The sequence below is a fragment of the Paralichthys olivaceus genome, chromosome 11 (genome assembly GCF_024713975.1).
Source record: "Paralichthys olivaceus isolate ysfri-2021 chromosome 11, ASM2471397v2, whole genome shotgun sequence".
NCBI classification, from domain to species: Eukaryota; Metazoa; Chordata; class Actinopteri; order Pleuronectiformes; family Paralichthyidae; genus Paralichthys; species Paralichthys olivaceus.
The window spans coordinates 8,286,711-8,313,170 of record NC_091103.1 but is presented as its reverse complement, the minus strand read 5'-3'; the positions used below and the strand labels follow the sequence as shown (position 1 = coordinate 8,313,170).

The 26,460-nt window shown below is 44.1% G+C and overlaps 2 protein-coding genes across 6 annotated transcripts in view; one reads left to right on the top strand and one right to left on the bottom strand.

Annotated features, from left to right (window-relative positions):
* The window catches only part of b3gat1a (beta-1,3-glucuronyltransferase 1 (glucuronosyltransferase P) a), a 75,787-nt gene extending 71,395 nt beyond the window's left edge, over nt 1–4,392 (bottom strand). For 2 of the 5 annotated variants that reach the window (XM_020094872.2, XM_069534029.1), the window contains exon 1: nt 3,792–4,389. The gene's annotated coding sequence lies outside the window, so the exon portion shown is untranslated. Of the gene's footprint in view, nt 1–3,791 lie in introns of all 5 variants that reach the window. The other 3 variants (XM_020094873.2, XM_069534032.1, XM_020094875.2) reach the window with 3 other exon arrangements.
* Nucleotides 4,393–9,815: 5,423 nt separating this feature from the next.
* LOC138412080 (calphotin-like) lies at nt 9,816–14,136 on the top strand. Its single transcript, XM_069534747.1, has 2 exons — nt 9,816–12,496; nt 12,539–14,136. Exons 1-2 carry the CDS (start codon nt 10,450–10,452, stop codon nt 13,540–13,542), a joined length of 3,051 nt encoding a protein of 1,016 aa, XP_069390848.1. The 5' UTR covers nt 9,816–10,449; the 3' UTR covers nt 13,543–14,136.
* The last annotated feature ends 12,324 nt before the right edge of the window (nt 14,137–26,460 follow it).

Sequence of the window (26,460 nt, the reverse complement as noted above, 5' to 3'; positions counted from 1 at the left end):
TTAAGCATCATGGAACATGGTCATGCCATCACATAATTTTCACACAATTTAGACTTCAGCTTTTGACACTGCTAACCAGAGTGACTTATATATAGTGCTTGGTTTTTTGTATATAAGTGAGAATTCATTTTGTTGTTGCAAGATGACCTCTTACTCTAAATTCAACTGAACTGCTTCTCCATACTATACTGGATTTATACGGAAAATTTGGTTAGAAAATTACACATATTGCACCATGTTGAACTCTCTCTCTCTCTCTCTCTCCCTCTCATACAGTTTATTTTATCTATCTTTCAAAGCTAAAACTGATGATACCCTTTGATTTGATTTTTCACTGTTAACCTGGCCTAAGCCAGTTGGAATACATTGTCCTGTTCCATCCACTGTAATTACTTTATCACGGTAATAAGAAAGAAGAAGAATAACACTAGAAATTCTCGAGGTTCAAAAATGCAAATAAGAAAACAGGCAGATTTTTATTTTTTGCACCTGCAGCAGCAGTTTTTGTGTAATCAAATGCAAACTACAGCACATAACTCTGACATCCTGCACTTGACTGCTGTCAACATGCAACTCCTCCAGACCGTAGTAGAATTATGGTTAATAATCATGATTGTGGAGATTAACCAGGGGAAATGTCCCCGTGGAAATCACTGCACTTGATTTGTCTTCATAGGCTGCGAGCAAAGTCATCCTTCAGTTTAACTGTGTTTCTCCAAAGCCCACATTAACAATATAGCCAGATGTGAGAGCGCTATATAAAAGACTAACTCTAGTACCTATATTTACTAAATCACATACTGCACTGCATATGCTTCCTACCGTGGGTTGTTCAGCTGTATAGAGTACCTATTGTACGTGATAAAGGCAAGGATTTATTCTTATGTCGGCGGCTTCACCCCTCTGTTGCCTAAGGCTGGACAGCTTCACAGCTGAATCTGCAGAGAAGCTCAGTCACCTTCAAGGAGAAAACCTACAGCACACACTGAACAGACATCAAACACGAGTGAGTTTTGCCCAGTGGAGTTGGGTTCAAAAACAAGCTCTGGGTGTAGGTAGACGTGCTTTACACGCACCCACATGCTGCCCTGTTTTCAAACCTCCGCAGCTTGCAAAACATTTGTGCCTAGTCCTAATCCCTCTGTCTTGTCGGGCTTCGTACACATTATTACACTGTGCAACCATGTGTGAAATGAACTACCAGTGATGAACATGTGAACTCAACATATGGACACGCAACACGTGCATTTTTTTGAGATAACAAACATGTATTGTATAACATGTATATTACAATGACATTTACTGGATGGTATTTGCAAATTGGTACCACTTAACGATTAAGGGCGCTTATTGTCACTAATGGTGTGAAATTATAATGTGCAGCCACGATACATTTTAAAGAGAAGCTTTGTGTAAAAATGAAATGTGTGGAAGTGCAGCTTGTTTGGTCTTTGAGTTTCTGGGTTCCCAACAATCACTGCACACTTGAGTAAAGGGAAAAGACCCATTAATAACATTAATATTCAGCCTTTCTTGACCTTGTTGCTGAGGGTGGAGAGTTAACGCTTTTTCCTAATTGATTCAAAATTAAATGCTGTAATTACTTTTATTAGGTCAGTGAAGACATGCAGTTATAACATACAAACAAACAACTTTAGGTTATATTTTTTAGTACATGTTAATGCTCATATCAATCAAACATATTGTATCATTTTTTCTATTCTATTCTATGCTGTGAGCCATGATTTACAGTAGCAGAACTGCAGCCACATTAGGTGTGTATTTCTGGCCCCTCAGCACTTTGTGTGTTGTTTGGCCAAGGCGACAGAGGGACCCATGAAAGCAGAATGAAATGACAAGCTGTCTGCTCCCATAAATGAGATCTGGATGTTATTTGCTGACATTGGCAAACTGAGCAGAAACTAAATATGTACTGTACACGGTCAGAGAGTGCGGCGCTATGGAAGCATGCTAACACCCGTGTGAGAAACAGCTGGGAACACACACGCACTCATGTTTGTACTTAACTACTATCTTAGTGAGGACACTTTTTCACATAATGCATTCCCTAGCCCCTGACCTTAACCATTCATACTAAATGCCTAACCATAACCTAATTCTAACCCTAACCCTCAAACAGCCCTTTGCATTTGTGAGGACAGCCAAAATGTTCTCACATTGTAATAATTGTCCTCAAAATGATGGTTTTGAACAAACATTGTCCCCCATAACTATAGAAAGACATGCACACACACACGGCTTCACTGCACGAGAGCTCATGGCTACTATATGTGCTGAGGAGCGGGTGCCAGGTGTTGCTGCGATCATGTATGTGCAGACTGAAACAGATGAGGCAGTTTAGAAAGGGAAGATCACAAAAGTCAGATAAGTTGTCGACGCAGGAAAACGTTGTTGTTTTATTTGATTGTATTTCCCAGTGTGGTTTTATACACAACCTGCAGTGACCAGAGGTTTGAGTTTATTCAATCATATAATACACATTCTCTCAGCACCATTAGGCTCAGTGACTGTCAAATTGCTATTTAACAGCATTTTAATTCTAATAATTCCACAAAAAACAACAGAGAAATATCTTCAATCCGTCCTTTTCATTGTTGGATGCCCTTCCTCTCAGACACAGTGGCCTGAATGTGAAAATAAGAGCTTGAGAGAAAGCGTGTTTGTCCAATATGCCTGATGTCACGATGGGTGTCAGCGTAATACCCTGTCTCCTAAAAGAGTGAGGCAATTTGTGATGACACATGAATAACGCCTTATGACTCCTGCCCAGACCTTTGGAGCAGTGAGCACGGTTTTCCACCCAGACGACTCAGAGTCCCTGCTAACCGAAGAAATACATATAATTAAACACTGGAACCTGCAATATTGACATCGCCAATGCACATTTCACTGCTGTTCCCCCATCACGACAAGGTTTCCTGCTTCTCCTCTGGACATTTCTCATTGTATCACTAGTGGAACACTATGATTGTCCTTTTCTTTTCAGGACTGAGGAGGAAAGTTGCCCGTGCACCTGTGCCGGACAGGAGAACATCCTCCACCACTGCCCCAGGTTTTCCGAGGCAGGTGTCAGAAATACAAACCTACAGCCCACTTAACTCCAACTCCCCCTTTTTTCTCAAGCCAATGCCCCACGTTTGTTCGCTTCTGTGGACAACTTGTTATTTGCTGTCTGGAAGGTTGTGTTCTGCTCCCTAGGGTCACCAGTGGAAAAGCTCTGTCTGACTTCAAATAAACACACACACTGCATTTTCTTTCAATCCCCTCTTTTCCCTCATACGTTTTTTCAAATAGCTGAAATCAAAGTAAACGTGTCTTTTTAAACAGAACCCAAATTCCAACCGGACCTGCTGCAGCACTGTCTCTGCTGGTCCTTGTTGTGAGAGCGAATCTCTCCCATGCCCTTCTGCTATCTCAGCACCCAAACGCTCATCATGAGGATTACCAGCGATGCATCAGGCTGACACTGACTCTTCTTCCTCTACCCCCGGGTTCGTGCCGCTCTCTGCGGCATGCAACATGCATAGATCCCCAGCACCACCACCACCATCATCCCATCCTCACTTCCACCGTGCTGCTGCTCACGGCAACACGGGGACAAAGATGGCAATCTCCCCGCCGCTGCTCCTCCAAACCTGATCAGCATGGAAATCGGTTCCTCTCTGTCAAGCTCGTGCTCTCAAAGAGCCTCTCACTCCTGATTCTGACCCCGTCAGCCAATCAGAGGAAGAAACAGAACAGAAAGATAAAGTGGCATCACCAGGTTTTACCTCATTCAAGAGACTTCAGTGTGAGACTGCTATTCCCAGTGCAGGCGGCAGAAGGACTCCCATTCATTCTAGAAATCCTGTTTTTGTCCCCGCCGTGTGCTGTTGTCCCCCCGTTCCTCTTCCTTGTCCCTTGTCGAAAGACAGGCAGCGTTCAGAGCATCCCCTTCTTTTATTCTGCCGTGCCAGCGGACACCCCCCTTCATGCCTTGGATGATGGAGATAAAGAAGAAAAAAAAAGAAAGAAGAAGAAGAAGGTGATACAGAGCAAAGAGAGGACACCAGCTCCCAGGATTTATTCTCCTCCTCCCCTCCTCTCTGCTCCTCTCTGCTCCTCTTGCGCTCACACGCGCTGAAACAGGCGCATGAGGGGAGACGTCAGAGTCTCCCAGGCAGCGATGTATGTGTTTTTGCTCCGCGGCTCCTCACCTCTTCTTCCCCCCCTCTCTTCTACTTCTCTTTGTATCACCCTGCTGCTGTCCCTCTCTGTTTGTCCCCCTGTCCGTGGCTCGTTGGTTCACACTCAGACGGAGGCTGCTCTGCTCTGCCGTGACGGGTGAGACAGCTGTACGCGTGCAGAGACATCTGTGAATGTGCTTATGTTGGGGGGGGGGGGGGGATACTAAAGTAGCCTCTTAGCTGAGATTGAGACCACCCTTCCCTCCTCCCTTCCAGAGATGGGCTTTCTAATGGCATGTACCATTAAAGCTGGGAGCAGGGTGGGCTGCAGCACTGTAAGGAGAAGGGGGGATGGAGAGACACACATACACAGTGGGGGAAAGAGAGAGGGGGGAATGGGGAAGTTGCTCAGGGAGTGAGGGATAGAAGGAGAGGGATGAGAGACAAGGAGTTCAAGGAGAAGAAGAAGTGGTTACAGACAAGAAGAGAGGGAGCGACGTATGTGTTTCCTCTACAGGATGTAAACTGTGTAAATGACTGGTGAACTGTACAAGCTTCAGACCGGGTCAGTTTTCTTTGCAGCTGGCAGATGCACCTATGACCTCACTGTACAGATCCATCATCCCTGATGAAGACGTTTAAAGACAGCAGCTTGGACATATGCAGGATCATCATAAGACAGGAGCATATGCTGGTTTTGGCAGCGGTGAATTAATTCTGGAAGAGCTGCAATTGTGTCACAGATAAAGCATTCCCTCATGCATGACTGACTGCACAATAGCATACGTGCAGAAACATATTGCGGAAATAAGGTGGAATGAACACAATGTTTTTTTTTAGCATGCTCAGAGAAATAGGAGTAATTCTATTTTGGAAAGACATAAGAGCTGTGGAGAATGTGCACACAATGTGGTCCAGACTTGCCTTTCCCATGTGAAGAACGCAGCAGGGGAATCTCCATTCAGACGTTTTCACAACAACAGCAAATTATGTTCAAGCAAGGGTTGGCATCGTGGTGTATGCAGGACGCAGGACGTAACGTATAAATTCCCGTGCAGAGCTCTGTGTTTTTATTTACAGCACACCGACGCCGGGGTCGTTTGCCATTATCACCACAAGCTCTCGAATCTCGTCTCTCTAAAATGACACCTTTGTCAGTGTCTTCCATGTGTATGACACCTCTTTTAAATCCTGAGATATTTGTATTCTTTTTTCTTTTCAGTTTTGTGCCTGTCACATTTTAAAAACATAATTTTACCTTTGCAAACAACTACTGGAATTTTGCATGCTCTTCTCTTATCAATCTCAATGTGCAATGCCCTTGACATGCTGCTGTAACACAATAATTTCCCAATTTGGGATCAATAAAGAACATCTATCTATCTATTTGTCAACACGCCCACTCGCTCGTGGTGAATCCTGCGGGAAATGTCCTGCTGTGTTCTCACATGGGCTTCCTTATCCAGAGTGTTACAAGGGGGCTGGCAGAGCAAACTCTCCGCACCAACTGACCATTTGCATCCTCACAGATGCATGTCTGAAAGCCGCTTTAGAGACTCTACAGCTTACGGTATGTCTCCAGATGCTACTGTAGCGTCAGTGATTGGCAGAGACTTCCCCAAAGCAAAATTCGCCAAAACATTTCCCTCCACCTAAAAATCCCACCATTGAATTTCATGCGTCACTGAATAAAGAGCGCATCTGTTGTGGAGGTGAGACAGCGTCTGGTTTGAGGATCTAAAAAAACATGACCCACGCCCAGCTCACCTCCTCTGAGGCTGGAGGAGACCAGAGTTGGCTCTCAGAGGAGCTCCTCCGGGAGGGCTGGAACAGGAAGATGCGGGCCGCCTGGAGGGAACGACGATTCTGGACATTACACCAGGAAAAACAAGACCACAAGGAGAAAAAAAGATTTTGTTGACTGCATTACATTCATGAAAATGAGCAATACAAAGACATCTCTAAACATTTATTTTTTTTAATTATGTCTGAGACTACTTTGCATTTTGCCCTCAACACTGATGAAAAAAAAAAAGAGGGAGGCGGCAGCCAAGAGGGAATTGAAATCACTAAATTGCTGTTAAGAGTGCAGCAGCTAATACGATGGTGCGTGCGTGTCGGTAAGCCTGGATAACCTGAAGAAAGCCCTGATCTAGTGACTGCATGCTACATTTCGCTGCAAAGTGTCATGCAGTATTTTGGGCTTCAGGCCGTCAGTCGGCCTTGGCGCGGCTGACTCGAGGTGCTGCATCAAAAAACATGAGTGTGTCACACGGCGGAACAATTTACTGGAACAGATGAGTGTTTCAGGGCAGCTTCATCGAGGGAGAAACAAAAAGGAAAAGGGACCTCTGTAGTCACATCTGATCAGAGCGTTGGATCTGAAAAGTAGACTTTTGGGTGTTTACACCAATCAGCCTCAACATTTAAACCAGCTTTAACGATGTGGTCGGTCTGTGTATATGTTCTTTGCCAGCTGTTTGAACATATTGAAGCTGAAATTGGAGCATAATGGAAGTTAGTGGCAAAATAATTAGTATGAGAATAATGAAAATGGACTTCTTAAACCAAAGACAATTCAGCTTAGATTTAGATGGCAAAGGATCCATTGCCTTTAAGTCTTTATATTTGATTTATTCATTATTTATATTTATCTACTGTATAGTCTAGTGCAGTGTGTGGATAATACTTCAGTAAACCTGGTTAACTACAACAACAGAAATGTGAGAAAATGTCTCAACAAAGCAGAGAAACCACTCAACAAAAACCTAATCATGTGGGCTACATTCGTATCGTTCAGTGTTACGCAACGTTTACTACAGAGCATCATTTCCTGATTGCAGTTGTGAATGAAGCACTGTATGTCGCTAACAACACTAACTACACTATTTGAAAAACTATATACATACATGCAAGACACCCAAAACAATATATCACTGAGTTAAATTTATGATGTGCTGGAAGTTATTGGAAAGGGATAATTTTGTTTATGGGATGCATGGTTCCTTTACTGTTAAAATGATCATGCACACAGTCTTGGACCTTTACTTTCAAATCTTCTAAATAAAATGTTGTATGCACTCGATTCATCTCATAGTTGATCGGTCTGGTTCCAGACTTAAGTCTCTTTTAATAAGAATTTTCTGAAATGTCAATCCACGAAATTAATGAAAAAAAAATGAAAATTTACATCCAGCATCAGAGTTGTTCTAAAAGTGGGAGGTTACTGTCATTACACTCTCATTACCTTCCTCTGAGGGTGACGTGTTTACGTAAGGGACTATTTCACATGTGTTGGCTGTAGCTTCATATTCAACAGCCAAATATGAAGGTCGTGTCAGATCCTTTACAGAATGCAAATAAGCACACTTACCAAAATCTTAGATGCTTTGCCTCGGGCTACCGTGTGTTTCCCTGGTTTCATGTTCTCATGTGCTGGCCAGGTTTACCTGGGACCCCACTTAACCCATCAGTGTGAACGTGAGCTTGGAGTGTGTTTGATATATGAATCATTTCAAACATGCTTGTGTAAAGGACTATAAATAAAGCTGACTCAACTGTTCAGTCTGTGAACAGAACGTGATTACACACACAGTGCCTATCCTGACATTAGCCCATACCATGTAGCCATGAAGTCAAGGTCGTGTGTGTTGGGTCAATATATCAAGAATCCACCCTGATCCTTTCTGGGGACCTGTGCTGTTTGAGTTCAAGTGTGAACCTATGGCGTCTTTCTGTACTTGTAAGTATGTCATGTATGTCTTCAGTCTTTCAAAGCTCTGCCATGACTGCGGGTAGTGCCTCTTGCCTTTTTGGAAGAGCATGATTTTTTTGTTCCCCCACCAGCCATCTGGTGTCTTTTCAGGCCTAATAAGAGGGAAACAGAGAGGCATTGCAGTTCAACAGATGACACACATGCACATTCATACACACACACACACACAGGACAAGGGCAGCAGATGGAAGGGGCCCAGATCATGCTGCTGGTGCTGGAGCTAGGCCACGGTGTGCGGGCCCCACCGTCCTCCTTGGTTCGCCATTGATATCTAATGTTTGGACAGACTTTGAAGTTTGGAGAAACGCATCCAGACAATGTGATTCTGCTTTGTCCGGCGAAAATAGACTCAATCTGGGAATTGTTACGCAAATGCATTTCTTTGGTTCGATGATAAGTGGAGAAATCCTTCACTGCAATCTGCTAAAAATCAATTTGGAAAGAAAAGTCGTTTGAGCTGCACCAGAGAATGCTTGATTTTGAAAATGTGCTGCACACAGAGAGATGTTACTCACGGTTCCAGCTAAAACAATGTTTGTGAGGAATCTGCTATATAATCACATTTAAATTCACTTAATTTGGAATTTCATTTGGATCTGCACTAAGATCCATGAATTGTTTTTCACAATGTTAAACAAAAATTTTGTGAAAAAACATCCTTGATATGCCCCCTAACTACAAAAGTTATTCATGAGCTGTGTCGTAACAATTGCCTTAATCCTTTTTCCGGGATTAACTAAAAATATAGTTGTCAAATGGCTTTCTGACTTCAGTTCACGGTGCACAACACGTTAGCACAGTTGTGTATTTAATGTCTTGCAGGGTGGCCTAGAGGCACACACTTACCAGGGAGGAGGAACGACAGGGTGAAAATAGCAAAGTGTAGTGTCAGGGCTGCTTTTGACACAATTATTCTCTTCCTCCGAGCAAAATACAAGAGAGTGCAAATATGCATATGTTGGTGACCAGTAACACAGAAAGTATACAGTGTGGCAGCTTGTCACTGTTTTTCCAAAATGTCTGAGTCCATCGTGTCTCTGAAGCAGACAGCTCTTGCTCCCTGGTGAGGATGAATGACACTGGCCTGCATGTGATGGCTGTAGAGAACATTAAACTGATCCATGGGCAGGTGGCCGGCCCACGAACAGCCTGTGTTATAGCATCGCTGTGTCTGCAGCCTTGGGCCACATCAGTACTTGGAGGTGAGTGTGTTGCCAGGTGACCCCCACGACTGATAGCCAGGCTGCACTGGGCCCATTCCCTGATAACATATGAGTGTCTTCCAGCAGCTGTAGAAACGATTGAACATTGTCAGTAATAAAAGAAATACCTGCTCTTACCTCAATAAAGTAAAAGGTTTAATTAACAACAGCAATCAATGAAAGCAGAGACTCAAAAGTGAAATGTCTCTCCTTATATTTTGGTCTAGGGAGTGTTGTGGAGTCTTTCTCACAGTATTTGTCCAGACAGAAGGGTGTAGTGCATCTGTGGGCAGTTGGATATCTGTCGTCACATTTACTTCACCATCATGCAGGAAATGATTTCAGCTGGGTGTGTGGTTACGTACTGGGCCTTGGCACCATGAGTGTTGGGTGATACCTTATGTGTTCACAAACTCCCCCAAACACAGTTTGTCACTGAATCACCAAAACAACATTGTATTAATTAAAAAACAAGAATTTTGTTTTTTGTTTTGTTTTGCACTCAGGTTCAAATCAAGTTGGTCACTAATGTGTTTTGTTTTGAGTGTTTGGAACCTACATTGACCTTGAATACTGATGTTTACATGAGTTGCTAAAAGAATATTCCGTTCATATTCCTGTTTATATGTTACAGAGCATAGTCTGTGTCACGGTTATGTATTTTCAGTGTTCCTCTCATGTTCCCTTCTGCCTTCCTCTGTGCTCCACCCTCTGATCCTCCTGTGTTGTTCTCTGTCCCTCTCCTGTGTTCCCCTCCTTGTCCCTCGCTATGTTTCACCCTGTGCCTCTCCCGTGTTCATCCCTGTCTTGGTGATTGTATTTTGTTCTCGTTAATAAGTTTGTTCAGTGTTTCCTGTTTTATTTTGTAGGCCTTGCTCCCTGTGTGTTTTCACCTATTGACTTCCTGCCCTCATCAGGTTCACCTGTTTGTCTTGTGCCACCTGTCCCCAGTTACTAATTAGTTCCAGTGTGTATATAAGTCTTTGTGTTTCCCCCATGTGGTTGTTGGTTCGTCATCGTCATTTCTGGTCTGGTCCTGTCCGTCCTCGAGATTCTGGTTCTGTCTGTTCATGTGTCCCGTCAGCTCTCGTCTCGTTACCCCGTAAGTTTATATCCTGCCCTGTTCTGTGTTCCACTCTGCTTCTTGAGTGCGACTTTTGTTTCCCTGTGGACTTCTTGTTGAATAAATACACTTTTTGTTAAACCTTATTTAGTTTCTGCGTTTTGGTCCTCCCCGTCTCACGTCACCCCTCATTCGAACCTTGACAGTACGAACCAACCAGAAATGGACCAAGCAGAGCTTTATGTTTTTTATAGGAAGGTTTTTTATTTTGATTCACTGGTGGAGGAGCTGAGCACCGCAGTTACCCGGCAGCGTGAAGAGCTCCTGGAGAAAATGGCACCGGTGCGGGATTGGCTTAAGGACAGACCCTGGGTCAGCCACTTTGTCCCGCACCTGGTGACCGTTGAGAGGAGACTACAGGACATCCTCTCATCCCCAACTCCCCCTGCAGATCCCTCCCTCGGCACCCGCCTGGCTTTTGGTGACCCCCGTAGTCTGCGTAGAAACGCTACGGCGCGAGGCGGGCGCCGGAGGGGAGCCCCCTCACTCAGTTTCCATCCATCTCCACCAGTTAACAGGCAGCAACCTCAATGCGGAATATCGTGGCTTCTGGCAGAAGCAACCCACGTTCCAGCGTCGGGGGTCCCGGCTGACGTCACTCATGTTCCGGCGTCGGGGATCCTGGCAGATGCTACCCACGTTCCAGCGTCGGGGGTCCCGGCTGACGTCACTCATGTTCCGGCGTCGGGGATCCCGGCAGATGCTACCCACGTTCCAGCGTCGGGGGTCCCGGCTGACGTCACTCATGTTCCGGCGTCGGGGATCCTGGCAGATGCTACCCACGTTCCAGCGTCGGGGGTTCCGGCTGACGTCACTCATGTTCCGGCGTCGGGGATCCCGGCAGATGCTACCCACGTTCCAGCGTCGGGGGTCCCGGCTGACGTCACTCATGTTCCGGCGTCGGGGATCCCGGCAGATGCTACCCACGTTCCAGCGTCGGGGGTCCCGGCAGATGCTACCCACGTTCCGGTTTCGGAGGTCGCCGTTCCTGTTCCTGCCCCACGGTCGGGGGTTCAAGCAGTCGCCTCGCCAGTTCCTGTCCCTCGGCTGAGGGTTACGGCGAGCGGCTCTCCAGTTCCTGTTCCTGCCCCACGGTCGGGGGTTCAAGCAGTCGTCTCGCCAGTTCCTGTCCCTCGGCTGAGGGTTACGGCGAGCGGCTCTCCAGTTCCTGTTCCTGCCCCACGTTTGGGGGTTCAAGCAGTCGTCTCGCCAGTTCCTGTCCCTCGGCTGAGGGATACGGCGAGCGGCTCTCCAGTTCCTGTTCCTGCCCCACGGTCGGGGGTTCAAGCAGTCGCCTCGCCAGTTCCTGTCCCTCGGCTGAGGGTTACGGCGAGCGGCTCTCCAGTTCCTGTTCCTGCCCCACGTTTGGGGGTTCAAGCAGTCGTCTCGCCAGTTCCTGTCCCTCGGCTGAGGGTTACGGCGAGCGGCTCTCCAGTTCCTGTTCCTGCCCCACGTTTGGGGGTTCAAGCAGTCGTCTCGCCAGTTCCTGTCCCTCGGCTGAGGGTTACGGCGAGCGGCTGTCCAGTTCCTGTTCCTGCCCCACGGTCGGGGGTTCAAGCAGTCGTCTCGCCAGTTCCTGTCCCTCGGCTGAGGGTTACGGCGAGCGGCTCTCCAGTTCCTGTTCCTGCCCCACGGTCGGGGGTTCAAGCAGTCGTCTCGCCAGTTCCTGCCCCTCGGCTGAGGGTTACGGCGAGCGGCTCTCCAGTTCCTGTTCCTGCCCCACGTTTGGGGGTTCAAGCAGTCGTCTCGCCAGTTCCTGTCCCTCGGCTGAGGGTTGCGGCGAGCAGCTCTCCAGTTCCTGCTCCTGTCCCACGGATGCGGGTCTCGCCTGGCTCCGCTTCAGTTCCTGTTCCTGTTCCTGTCCCACGGATGCGGGTCTCGCCTGGCTCCGCTTCAGTTCCTGTTCCTGTTCCTGTCCCACGGATGCGGGTCTCGCCTGGCTCCGCTTCAGTTCCTGTTCCTGTCCCACGGATGCGGGTCTCGCCTGGCTCCGCTTCAGTTCCTGTTCCTGTTCCTGTCCCACAGATGCGGGTCTCGCCTGGCTCCGCTTCAGTTCCTGTTCCTGTTCCTGTCCCACGGATGCGGGTCTCGCCTGGCTCCGCTTCAGTTCCAGTTCCTGTTCCACGGTTGCGGGTCTTGCCGGGCTCCGCTTCAGTTCCTGTTCCTGTCCCACGGATGCGGGTCTCGCCTGGCTCCGCTTCAGTTCCTGGTCCTGTTCCACGGTTGCGGGTCTCGCCGGGCTCCGTTTCAGTTCCTGTTCCTGTCCCACGGATGCGGGTCTCGCCTGGCTCCGCTTCAGTTCCTGTTCCTGTTCCTGTCCCACGGATGCGGGTCTCGCCTGGTTCCGCTTCAGTTCCGGTTCCGGTCCCACGGATGCGAGTCTCGCCTGGCTCCGCTTCAGTTCCTGTTCCTGTCCCACGGTCGAGGGTTAGGCTGGCGCCGGCACAGCTGGGGCGGCGGTCGCTGTCGTCTCCTCCGGTGCAGCGACGGCAGCTGTCGTCTTCTCCGGGACAGCGACAGCAGCGTCATCGGTCATCTCCTCCTGAGTGTCGACCTCAGCGTCAGCTGCTATCTTCTCCCGAGCCTCCTGTGTCACAGCAGCAACCTCAGCTGCTATCTTCTCCAGTGCCTCCTGTGTCACAGCAGCAGCCTCAGCTGCTATCTTCTCCAGAGCCTCCTGTGTCACAGCAGCAGCCTCAGCTGCTATCTTCTCCAGAGCCTCCTGTGTCACAACAGCAGCCTCAGCGTCACCTGCTATCTTCTCCCGAGCCTCCTGTGTCACAGCAGCAGCCTCAGCTGCTATCTTCTCCCGAGCCTCCTGTGTCACAGCAGCAGCCTCAGCTGCTATCTTCTCCCGAGCCTCCTGTGTCACAGCAGCAGCCTCAGCTGCTATCTTCTCCAGAGCCTTCTGCGTCACAGCAGCAGCCCCAGCTGCTATCTTCCCCAGAACTTCCTCTGACTGGACTGCAGAAGCAGCTGATTTTCCCTGAGCCCCTGGGCTCTGTTTCTGATCGGCCTCCGGGCCGCCCGCCCGAGCCCCCGGGCTCTGTTTCTGACCGGCCTCCGGGCCGCCCGCCCGAGTCCCCGGGGTCAGTTTCTGACCGGCCTCCGGGTCGCCCGCCCGAGCCCCGTGCTCTGACTTTGACTGGCCTCTGGGTCAAGCCCCGTGCTCTGTTACAGATTCCCACCCCTCTCAGTTTCATGTTTAGTCCTCGTTTAAATTCAGTTTTGGACCGTCTGGAATCCGGTCCTTAAGGGGGGGGTTCTGTCACGGTTATGTATTTTCAGTGTTCCTCTCATGTTCCCTTCTGCCTTCCTCTGTGCTCCACCCTCTGATCCTCCTGTGTTGTTCTCTGTCCCTCTCCTGTGTTCCCCTCCTTGTCCCTCGCTATGTTTCACCCTGTGCCTCTCCCGTGTTCATCCCTGTCTTGGTGATTGTATTTTGTTCTCGTTAATAAGTTTGTTCAGTGTTTCCTGTTTTATTTTGTAGGCCTTGCTCCCTGTGTGTTTTCACCTATTGACTTCCTGCCCTCATCAGGTTCACCTGTTTGTCTTGTGCCACCTGTCCCCAGTTACTAATTAGTTCCAGTGTGTATATAAGTCTTTGTGTTTCCCCCATGTGGTTGTTGGTTCGTCATCGTCATTTCTGGTCTGGTCCTGTCCGTCCTCGAGATTCTGGTTCTGTCTGTTCATGTGTCCCGTCAGCTCTCGTCTCGTTACCCCGTAAGTTTATATCCTGCCCTGTTCTGTGTTCCACTCTGCTTCTTGAGTGCGACTTTTGTTTCCCTGTGGACTTCTTGTTGAATAAATACACTTTTTGTTAAACCTTATTTAGTTTCTGCGTTTTGGTCCTCCCCGTCTCACGTCACCCCTCATTCGAACCTTGACAGTCTGATTATGACTCATGACGTTATGTCCTTCTATTAGTTTACACTCAAACCCAGGACATGTGTCGTCAAGCCATATGCCCATGTCACAAAATGTGCTAACATTGAAAAAAGAGGCTACTGTATTAGATTGTAGGCTAAATTAACAATAATAATAATAATAATAATAATATAAATCTAACTATCATTAATTTGGACTTTCTTGTCACCTCCTGGAGGTAACCCTGTTAGTCAGCTGGATTATGCAAAGACTAACGGTTTTCCATGAAATGTTGTGAAGGGGTGGGGCCAGGGAAGAACCCATTACATTTTGGAGCAGATCCAGATAAATGGGCAGATCCAGGATTATTTTTTCACTTTCCTGTGCATGGTGAGATATGGGCGTCAGCCTTGGCAGAGGTATGTTCTATACAAGCACCCTGAATAAAAGTAAGAACTAAATCACAAGAGAAAAATTTAAATGACTCATTTATTAATTACTTTTCCAAACCAAGTGGTTCATGTGAGAGAATATTAGCAGTTTAAAGTTTGCTCAACTGAAGTTAAGTTAAGCTCCACTATAAAGCAAGAATAACCCTTTGACCACAGTCAGATGAGTGCAGAAAATAAAATAAAAATAAGAGTGACACCAACGAAAGGTCTGGATCTTCCTTTTAATGGTTCATGAGAGAAATGTAGTTTACAGTGTCTTCAAAAGCTCAGAGGGGGGTGGCAGTAGGCCAAGTCTGCGCGATCAACAGCTGTCTCTGGCAACAGCAGGGAGGCTGAGGGGGGACTTTGCTAACATTGAATTAGGCCATCAGTTGGACGAGGTCCTCGGCAGAGAAAGGACTCAGACAGATCAACAAACAGCCGCCTGACGTCTTTGATTCAAGGGCAAATCCTACGACAGCAACAAATCACAGATTGACACTGGTGCATCTGTAGGAGGTCTGAGCTGCCGACAGCCACTGATCCAGATAAAAACGCTGGATGTGTTGGTTATTCTGAGGCTACATCTATGTGATGTTTTCATTTGAAAACAGCATTTTAAAGCAAAATGATCTCCATCCATATGAGTGTTTTTGGCTCAGTTTTAATCACCCAAAAAGCCTGAAAACGCATATCAACTGTCCATTCACGTACAGTAGGCATGTGCACTACAAATTGCTTGAATAACAACACGTCTCCTATGAATTTATCATTGTAACATGCAGAATTAAACTGCACAGCAGTGGCAACGCTTGTAATTGATTATCCATGTTGCAATCTACACTGGTAGCTGAGGCTAATGTTGCTGGTTTTCTTTCAGAAGGGGTCATGTGATAGGAGCCTGACGAATCAGCAAAGATGACATCTTAACCAAAAAGACCTGATCAAGAGGCAGTTGTTAGTCTACTTTCCAAACAACTTTAATATCTGCCCCTCCATAAAAGGCAGCCCTGGAGTTTTCAAACTAAAACAGGGTCAGCAGCGTTTCTAAAATCTCTAGAGTAGGATGCCAAGTGTATCCACAGCAGAGTTGTGGTGTGGCTGTAGCCTCATACCGACCATATCGACCTCTCTCACCAGCAGTTTACTGTGATTAAAGCTACTGCGGTCTCCATACGGCAAACAACTTGAGTCTATCTTTGCTGGGGCAATGAGAGTCTCTGACATTTTTAATAAACAAAACCTACTTCAGGCTTTTACAAGCTCAGCGATGGATGCAGCCAGTCTGTAAAAACATAACGTTCATTTTTCTTTGGACAAAATGACATCAGTAGAGAAACAAGGAAATTGGAAAATCCCAGCGCTCTATGTGTGCAGGGAGTTTCGGCTGCAGCCAAAATTTTCTTCACCGGCAAAACTTAATTTCCAGTGACGGTGGTAATAGTTGGTGCAGTGTAGCAGTAAGTGCTGCTAATTGCTGCAAGGAGATCAGGGTGGGATGATTTCCCATAATCTTAAAATTATTTCACATGAGGGTTGTTATATGAGAATATATGGACCATCTTAACCGTGCTGAGCAGAGGTTGTTACTGAGTGTAGAGGCAGCAAAGGAAATATGTTGTCTGCAGTCGTTTCACTTGGTAGATGTGATGTGAGGAGAAGCTTATTCATTCACAGATTTTTTCCTCTCTATTCACACTTATTCCAAAAATACATATGTTGCACCACAGCTGGACTGTGAGCAGCAATCGTGACTGGAGGAAATCACTATAGCTGAAAAGTTATACCATCTTAATAACTGCAAGATTAGACTTTGGTATACAGCTACAGTGGTAGGTGGTAAGAAAACACGCCAGGATCTCTGAGCTGCCACAGTGTGTGACATTTGATCAAACCTGAAACAGAGTTTCTGGAGTTACATCATAGACTGTATATAAAGATGAATGACATCACTATGAAGACATTTCACCTCTCATGCAAGAGGCTTCTTTTACGGTAGTTCTTCTGACACAGATGTGTGTTCAAGTGCTCAAGTTTGGTTTTAATTATATCCACCAGGGAGGTTATGTTTCCGTTTCCTTTTTCTGTTTGTTTGTTAGCAGAATATTACACTGGTAACATGTGGTATGGGTCAGGGAAGAACTCATTAAATCAGATCAGGGGGTGGATCCAGGAATTTCTTTTCACTTTCTTCAACATTGTGAGATAAAATATTTTTACAACATTTCCGTTGATTTCTCAGGCATTAATGTGTCTTGATGAAAAAAACAGGCATGTTAAGGTGACTGATTAGTGTGTGTGCTTTGGTTTGCATCCCAATAAAAATCTGGATCTAGTGAATTTAAATGTGGTTCCATTAGGGGATTTATTTACTGTGTGTGTCTGTGTGTGTGTAGGTGTAACCTCCTGCCCTGTCAAATAAAGTATTTGGTGCAGCAGGCAACTGTAACATGAAGATAAGCCTTTTTAAATAGGCGTGTTGACTCACCACCACTATACTTGTACATAAACTTGTACATTGCTGCTATTTGTTGACGCAGTGGGCTGTCACAGTTCCATCAAAGGTATTTACTCACCCGTTAGTCACACAGGTCAAACGTAAAGGGGGGATAGAATTTAGGTAAAAATGACAAATCACATCTTCTTAGGCTAAAGTTCATCACTTTTTGAGGGAGGTCTCGGTGGAAAACTACCCAGAGCGAGTGGGTAATGAGTCAGAGTTGCTACAGAGTGTTCCACAATTTTTCCATTTTTAAATATATGGAGCAATAAGCGAGGTTGTGTGCATGATATAAAAAAATGTATCACCGAAAGGCATAATGATATTGGCAAGCATAAATATTCCCTTTAATTGCATCTGCATGCATTTTTGCATATGGATAGGACTATATTCCTTAACATTTCCACTGATTATGTTAATGTTTTCTCACATAATTAATGAGAGTAGAAACACACACAGCTCAGATTCACACACTACATTGTCCTGGATTTAAACATAACAGCATAACCGGTGTTTACTCGCAGCTGCACCCAGAGCTGTGTTTCAACGCTGCAGTCTGTGTCACCTCCGAGAGTTGAGAAGTGGTGAGGGCCGTGATTTCAGGCGCTGATATTGGATATGATGTAAGGGTTATGTTGTTACTACACGCTGAATAGTAGGTGTAGTTTCATCAGTATGCATTGGCAAATGGTTAGAGTTCGGGAGAAAATGTGATTATCCAAGGCCGCTGGTGCGGATGTGCAGCTGTAAACAGGCAAAATGACTCAAAACTGAACTCAACAGCAAATCCGCTGCATATATTAGATGATCAACTCAGTGACCCTGTGCCTGCTCTTCATATCTGAAAAATCCATCTCATGCAGATCGCTGTGTTCTGAAAAAGCATTATCACTTTAATGTCAGTTTTTCACTGCATTAACAACCACCCTCTCTGATAGATGAATCCAAAAGACAACACTTTTCCATCTGCACCCGTCAGCAAAGCCTTTCTACAGTTACGCGTGATTCACATCAAACTTAATTTACTTAGCACATTTGAAACAACAACAAATGCAATTCAAAGTGCTTTACAGGTGATAAAATATAGTATATTAAAAATGATTAAGTCATGCATACCAAAGCAATCATTAATAGAAAAGATAACATTAAAAGAAAGTTAAAATGAAATATGTATAGTCAACACTAGAACTTTAGTGAAATAATAATAAAATTAAACCATAAAATTATTATACACAACATAAGACTAAATAGCTGGGTTTTTAATTATGTTAAAAAATATCAACATTTTCAGCTCCAGAGTTTTGAAGTCATTGCAGCTGATTAACTGTGTTCTTTGGTAGAACAGAAAGGAGAGCGTCACAGTAGTCTAAACTGCAAGTTGGATATGGTTTCAGTACAAATACACTGTGCAGCAAACAGTATATTACTGTATATGAATGGTTTTTTTTTTCCATTACTGCTAACAAAAGCAGCAGCAGCAGCAGAAAATGACATCCAAATGGAGTTTGCAGCTTTGGCCCTGCAAGCTCATGATTTGCTTGCAAGGCAGGTTTGTTTTAAATTTATCGATGAGGTTGGTGGAGGTGCAGTCAGAGATGTGAGGAAAGCTCTGTGTGAAAATGCAGGAAAAAAGGAAAATCTTCAGCTGCCTTGAAACTAAATGTCTAATCAATTGAGGCTCTGGCTCCAAACGAACAATGGCACAGTTTTATCAACATAGATACAAAAACAAAATCTGAAAGTCTTAATATGAGCATTACATGAACATTCTTGTTTCACCAGGAGGTCAAAGCTCAGATCTTTAATAAATGCTGCTGATGGAAAAGCATTATGGACAGATGATGAACTATGTGCTTAGCCAGAGTCTGATTAGATGACTCTATCTGTTATATATTCCCAATATTAGAAAATCTCAACACTAATCCTCCACAGTTTGGGATTTGTGCAATAATGACCTCAGAAGTTAGATGTATTTTCCAAACAGCTGAAACTGTTTTGATTTTTCAACATGAAAACAGTGAAACATTGAAACAGATTGAGTGAACGCAGCTTCCAGATGAACAGATGTGAGTGTTGTCTGTGACAATGGACCAGAGGCCTGCTGAGCTCGCCCTCCTCGCTGTTTGCTGATGGCAAGGTTAAATAGGTAATTCAATCCACTTTATTGATGACAGGATCAATTGTTCAGGGGGCGATATTAATGTTTCAGCACTTAAATAAATCATGCATCTGACCCTACATTAAACATGATACATTATTGATGTCAAGCCAAGTTCCACATAAAGTGGTCTGAGGTCTGTGGACAGGATCCAGTCAGTGTTTCTTCCAACCGAAATGCCACGTCAAGGAGCATCTGAAAAAAGCTCATGACATCACTTCATAACACAAGCGTGACAGCCGTCCACTTTTTGACCTTTACCGGCGTCATGTGATCATGCGTGGTCTTTTTCCTGCAACTTCCTGATTCACATTCACGGCGTTACATGTATTCAAGGCAACAGCATGTCTGTGCCCAGTGCAGCCAAGGTCTTCTACGATCGACCACGCGGCAGCTCAGGGCTGATTCATGTCTTGATCAAGGGCACCTCAGCGCCACATCTAAGAGATGAAAGCCGGATTCTTTTTTTTTGTTTTGTTTTCCCAGGTGGTGCATGCATTTGAAATTATTACTCCCAGATATCAAGCCCAGTTTTATGACCTCTAAATGAAACTCAATGCAATGCTAGCTTCCCTCTCTGCTTTTAGATGAATCTCATTTTATTTAAGGTTCTACCCACTGAGCAGTTGCACATTTACTCTTTCAAACAGATTTCAGTTTGATGTCAGCGGAGCATTAACTCTGCCTTAAGCTGCGGCGTCCCCCGAGAAGCTCAAATGTACACAACACTTCTCACATGTTGTTTTTCCCTGATGCAGTGTTGGATTACTGAGCTGATTATTGGCAGGAGTAGTTGTGAAGTCTATGTTGGTGGAAGAACCAGAAAATACCAAATATCTGCACGTTGGATACACAAACTGCTCGTAATGCTGCCAGTGTCCCTGCTGTTCTACACAGTGTCTTATGTTTTGCAGACATGCTACCATAAGTGCTAGAATTATCTACCTTCCACAACCGCCTGTATGTGACGCTAACTCACTAACTGTTCTTCTTATCAGCTTCACACTCGGCATGTGCGTTGTTAATGGCCTGGGGAAGTGCAGTGTCAAAAATGGTGTGATTTGGACATGTGATAAGTTTAATATTAATGAAATGTGAATAAACAGGCGACCAGTGCCTTGCAGTCAGTGGGGGCGAAGCTGCATGCATGTCATCCTCCTGGCCTGCAGGCTCCTGGGTTCTGATGTCTGTAAAGCACCAACATTCATAGGATCACTTCCTCTGTAGCAAGTTGCAGAATAAAAGCACAACATGTATTTGATGCTGTGAAGTTTTAAAGTAATCTGAATTACAGAGGTTTTCATTTCAAGAGTTTTGAAAAAATAAAATTCTGTTTAATTTTATGAAAAACACTGACTGCAAAAACTTCTCTACACTGTTTTCTAACTTCACTCTGCACACAGACTGTTAATAAAAAGCTCTGCACACAACCTCCAGCACACAAACAATAAAAAGTGACAGTATATTGTAGAACGGTTTGAGGAGGGCTCACTAATGAAAAGGAATCATTCTGAAGTTGCTCCAGAGCTTTAACACAGGAGAAGAGAACAGAACATTCCAAACAGGCAGGTTTAGAACGAGCTCTGTCAACAATCAAATATCAAACAAATTTCATCGGGCAGGACACTAGAACCCTGAATTACCTCTGTATGCTTGTTAAACAGTTTGTGTGATAGAAAAAGTGCTGAATGGATTTATGTGACTTGTTCTATGGTGATCAATAAGCACCATAAAAATATACTTAATCTACATATATAAAAGCAATGAATTCACAATGGAATAAAATGCAGCACAAATTGGTCTCTATTATTCCATACCTCCGTATATACTTCATACATACCCACAATGCAACCTGACCTCTAGCAGCTCAGTTTGGGATTTGGGTGTCTTCATAATAATAACCAAAACAACAATTTCTTTAATTTAAAAAACCCACATACAAAGGGCTTCAAGCTAAATAAAAGAACAGTCATTCAATTTTAAAAACAAATTCAGATAGAACAAGAGAAGGGATTCGATTTCCTGAAAGAAAAGATACGAGCGCTCCTTCCTGACTGCTGAGCATTTCTGTGAGGAGAGTTTATTTTGTCACATCACGCAGAGCCTTGTATTGTATTATACTGAATTTTAGAAATGTGTGGAGAACAGGGGACAGCCTCTCCTCTGTCTCTACAGCATGCAGTGCTGATCTCGTTCTTTTAGGTAAAAACAAGACAGGCTCAGTTGTTTTATATCCACAAATACTGTTGTTGTCATCACTTTGAGAGAGTGAACTTGTCCTGAAAATGATGCGGACAATGTGATTATGTCACTGCAGCAAAATATGCTTCTGTGTGCGTGTGTGCATGTGTTTGTGTGTGTGTGAGTGCGTGTGTTTGTGTGTGTTAACTTTCCAAAACCTCAGCGTTTCCAAGTCAGCACAAAAAAATCAACATGCAGCTGTGCCCAACTATTTTATTTACTTATTCATGCTACACAGATGATTGCTGCACTTTTGTGTCTACATCAAAAAACACCAGGGTTCAGTGACAAAGGTCACGGAAATGGTATGATGATAGCAAACAGCGTGTGGAAAATAACAGAATAAAATGAACCAACTAAATGATCACCAGCTCACATTTTCAAACCTGTGAGAAAATGTAGAAAAAGTAAAGTATTGCCCTCCTCAATTCAAGAATACTGTGAGTATAATAAAACTACAGCTGCTCCACTGAGGCAAGTTCACCATGTTCTTGATAAATAAAATCTCAAAGATAAATGAGAGTGCTGTTTTTTTTTTTTTTTTGCAGAGCGGGGATACAGGTGGAGGGGCCAGTGAAGAATGGTGCTTCAGGAAAAAAGCACATTTCCTCACTCATAAGGTTCTGAATTACTTCAATAAATTTTGGAAAGAAAACCATTTCGGGCGATAGCATTGATTTGGAGAAAGAAGCTGGTGTTATTATTGAATTGATTTCCCTGCCTCTGTGTTTGCCACTGATCATGTCTACTTGTTAGTAGCAATGCTCCTACAGTCAACTGAAGCACCTGGTGCAGGGTAAAAGCTCCATCCATCTTTCAGCCCTCACCCGGGTGTGGGTCGTCATGGTAGCAGACAATGTACCAGACATCCTGCTCTGGTGATGAATGCTTCACTGACTGATCCCATGTAAAACTGACCACACACACAGTTTACCAGTGATTTGACAAAGAGGCGAGGGCGTTCATAACATCATATTATGTCACCTAACCCTTCAAGAGACACATTAGCTGAGGTTAAACTAAAATCCATCAAGCTGCTTCTTACAGAAACAGTTTATGGGACGTTTTTATCTGCTTATCTTATTTTTTAAACTAAACTATGATTTTCTGACAGAGTTGGGCTATTATCGTTCATTTTATCAAATCTATAAAGATATTTTCCCAGGAATATTAGTTTTATGACAAAGACAAGACTAAAGACAAAACAGAATATAGAGTCACCAAAGAGTGAGAGACCAAGAGTGAAATGTTTTCACAGAGTTATTGAGAAGTTTTATTCTACACAATGCAGACACGTTTTGTTTGGTGAAGGTTTGGAGATAAATCTGTGTTAAAACTAGACCATGATCTTTCCCTGTGCTGCCCTCTGACTGAGCATGAAGTTCAATCTTCAATATTTCACTGACTCACTCAATAGATTTGTGACTTTCCAAATCCATAATTTAACAACACACCCTCACGAGCTTATCTGGCTGGTGATTTTTGTTTTTCTTTCCACTAAGACCACCATTGCGTATTCTACCGAGCCACTGAGTGAAACATTCCATTGTATTCAGGATAACGGTGCAATAAAGTCAAATGCACCATATATTATCTATAATAAAGATCCCATTGTCTGGGTCTCCTGGAGGAGATGCTGGGTGAAGGCCTTTACTGGATAAATATATGTTGTGCCAGAAATACAGCAAATGCTGCAGGATATTTATCTTTGCAGGGCTGGGGGTGGGGGGGGGGTTAGCAAAGGAGACAAAAAGAGTGGGATTTGTTGATCAAGTGATTTCAGTGAGCGGTCACGTGTGTCAGTGACTCTCAGAGGAGAGGTTGCAAATTTTGCTCTCTATGAAACTTTCTCTATTGTCGTATGAATTTTTAAAACAGAGACTGCTGATGTTTATACATGTTACTTTTGTTTGTCTTACTCTTTTCCTGTAAGACCAACTCTATAAATAATTTATTGACGTTCGTTTCTCTGCAGCTTTTTTGAATTGTCTTTTGTGCTGAGGAGAATGCAGAATTTAAAATGTATAGAAAGTAGTGGATGCCAAACATACTGTATGTAGTTGTATATGGATGTATTCAGGAATTAGGTTGCTGCTGCACATCTTGAATTGTTCTTGTCTGTCTGTCTGTCTGTCTTGCTCTGTGATTTTTCATTGTAACCAAACAAGTGCAATGTTCCCAACTCTACAAAGGGCTTAAAACTAAAACTGTTACTTGTTTTGCCATCAGCTCTTTCTGTGAAATTACTGGGGAACGTCTGTTTTTGCTGTTGAACCGGAAAACATCAGCCCATGGGATGTTTTCATTGACTCTCATTTCTCCTTTGCCTCTCTGCTGTGTTTCGATCATTTTCAGTAGAAGGCTTGCTGTCATTTTCCCCCTCTGAAAGCAGTTTCCTATGCGGGCCTTTGGCAGGACTCAGAGTCAAACCTCCCAGGACCCATTTTCCTCACCTTTGTTCAAAGCCTATAACGTGGCTTTATACAGCGTGTGAGTATATTCAGTAAGCATGTATGCATTTTCTAATCTACATACTGGGAATGTCTCAGTAGGAAAAGAAAATAACTTCTTTATAATGCAAAACATTTAACTTTTACTGTTTATCTTGTCTGTATAAATAATCTTTCTTTATAAATGGCAACTTCTGACTTTCTGCTACTTTTACCTTGGGTATGTCCGGTCTGTTTAAATGTGCATCATTATATACATTGTTGGTGACTTTTTTCTCCTTGATATAATATATCTGATATAATACTGCTTTGTTTGTTAAATCCATCCTGAAACATTTTTACAGACCTTTTGTAGAAACACATTTACTTTCTTGTTTGGTGTTATGTCATGTATTTTCAGTGAAAATGAAGCGCTAGGATTTATTTAATTTTAGTTGGAACCATACCAACCGACATTAAAGGTGCCTTGGACTACAGTCCAAACCAACCGCCCAGAATTTAGTCTAGTTTGCAGTTTCAGACAAGAAGAAGAAAAAGAAGTGAAAGCAGCTCACAAGATTACTCGTAGTCTTCACCATGATGAATTATTTGGTCATTATTTCATCATTTAAATGATGAGGACATTCATTTTGCTGCAGTAAAACCATAATGATATCCCAGTGGCAAAGGAATTAAAGAGACAAACCTCTTCATCGATTTTCTCCATTCAAAACTAATCTCATGTGAACGATGTAACATGTCAGGAGCCTTGTTTCTGATTTTCAGAAAAGGCCTTTAGATTATTGTCTGAAAATGTATAGATGTGTTCAAATCAGGTGATTATGATCACAGAGGGAAATGTGATGTTACATTTGAGTGGGTGGAAACAAACTGAGTAGAATAAATTAAAAATACATTTGAATATTGTTCACCTCTTATTCAAGTAAATGGACACAGATGAAGATAGTTGAACAACATGAGCTTAAGGAGTAATGTTTGTGTTTAGTCTGGTGGTGCATCATGTTGTTTCAACTCATTTAGTGATGGAAGGAATGAATGAAGCTACTTCTGGCAGCCACGTAGCTTAGCTCAGCATAATGACTGTAAACTGGTGGAAACTTTGTTAGCCTCGCTCTGTCCAGAGATAATAAACCTCTCACCTACCAGAACCTCAAAGCCAGGCTAGCTGTTTCCCCCTGTTTATACTCTTTACGCTAAGCTAAGCTAATTGCCTGCTGACAGTAGCATTATATTTATCCTGAAGAGTGAGAGTACTATTGATCTTCTCATCCCTCACAGCAAGAAAGCGAATAAGCGCATTTCCCCAAACTGTCAGAGTAGTCATTTAATTTTAAGCCTCTGCTCCTTTTCGGCAGAATATATGAGCTTCATCAGTTGTCTCATCACCGCACTTCAGCTTTTATGAGCTATCTGTCTTCCAGCACATTCAGTCCGAAGTCAGCAGCTTCTAACATCTACAACTGTCTGATACAAAGAGAAATCCAGATGCTCATTTGACTGTCTTGGATGGGCTCTGTGCAATGCGGTGGACACGCAGACAATCTTCTGATGCTGTGACTTTCATCAGTTTCATAACTGAAAACAAACTCACGTCCTCATCCAAAGCTGAAAAATCCCAAATGCAACTGCAAGAATATTTCATAAAAGATAGTTTTGCTCATGTTTTAATCTCTGCATGGGAATATGCAGAATCTGTTGGTGAGGGATGAGATTTTGGGGCTTTAAGGTTTCTGTTACTAGTTTGACCAATTATGTTTGAGCAGGCATCGGTTGCTGTGGCGAGGGATCATTTTCACTGTCTATTTTGCTGTGGGCCATGTGAGGTCATGTACTGTACACTTCACATAAAGTCTGTGTAAAAAGTTGCAGTTATTGGAATTTTAAAGCATGTAAATATACACACAGCTGCTCAAGAGTCAGTGCACAGCTCGCTTCAAAACCACATCCCATAAAGCATCTTATTCCTACAGCTTGATAGTTTCATCCACATCTGCCTCAGGGCCCATCTCCCCCCCAGCAAGATCCAGACAGTGCTGCAGAAACGCTGACACACGCTTAACCTGGGTTTCTCATATCTCACTTTCCTCCGTCTTCAAGGGGGTCAGCCTGTCCGGCCCTCTCCTCTTTCTCTCCTCTGCTCCCAAAGCATCTTTTACTGCCCTCCCACATTCATTAGTCTAATGACTTTAGATACCATCTGCACAGGCAATGTCAGCTGACAGTCACACTTATCAGCCCCCGCAGCCGTTCTCCAAACAGCCACTCCTTCCAAATGTGATCTGGAACCCGATCGATACGTCAGAGAACACATCCTCATCACCACTTTCAAGGTGAGGCAAAAAACTTTCCCCCCAAAAAAAGTAGGGCTTGTTTTTGCTCCACGGCCACATGCTGCCTCTGAAATAATTGACTTAATCCCCTGTTTTAAAAATAGAGATCCCCAGTTCCTACAGACGCTCTCTTCACACACAACTTTCTCCATCTTTAGTTTACAGCCGAGTCGACGCAATAAGCCGAAGCTAATTT

Coding starts and splice junctions, on each gene's coding strand:
- LOC138412080 (XM_069534747.1), top strand. CDS start 10,450: ATGGACCAAGCAGAGCTTTATGTTTTTTATAGGAAGGTTTTTTATTTT. Junction 12,497..12,538: donor TGGCTCCGCTTCAGTTCCTG/GTCCTGTTCCAC, acceptor GCTCCGTTTCAG/TTCCTGTTCCTGTCCCACGG.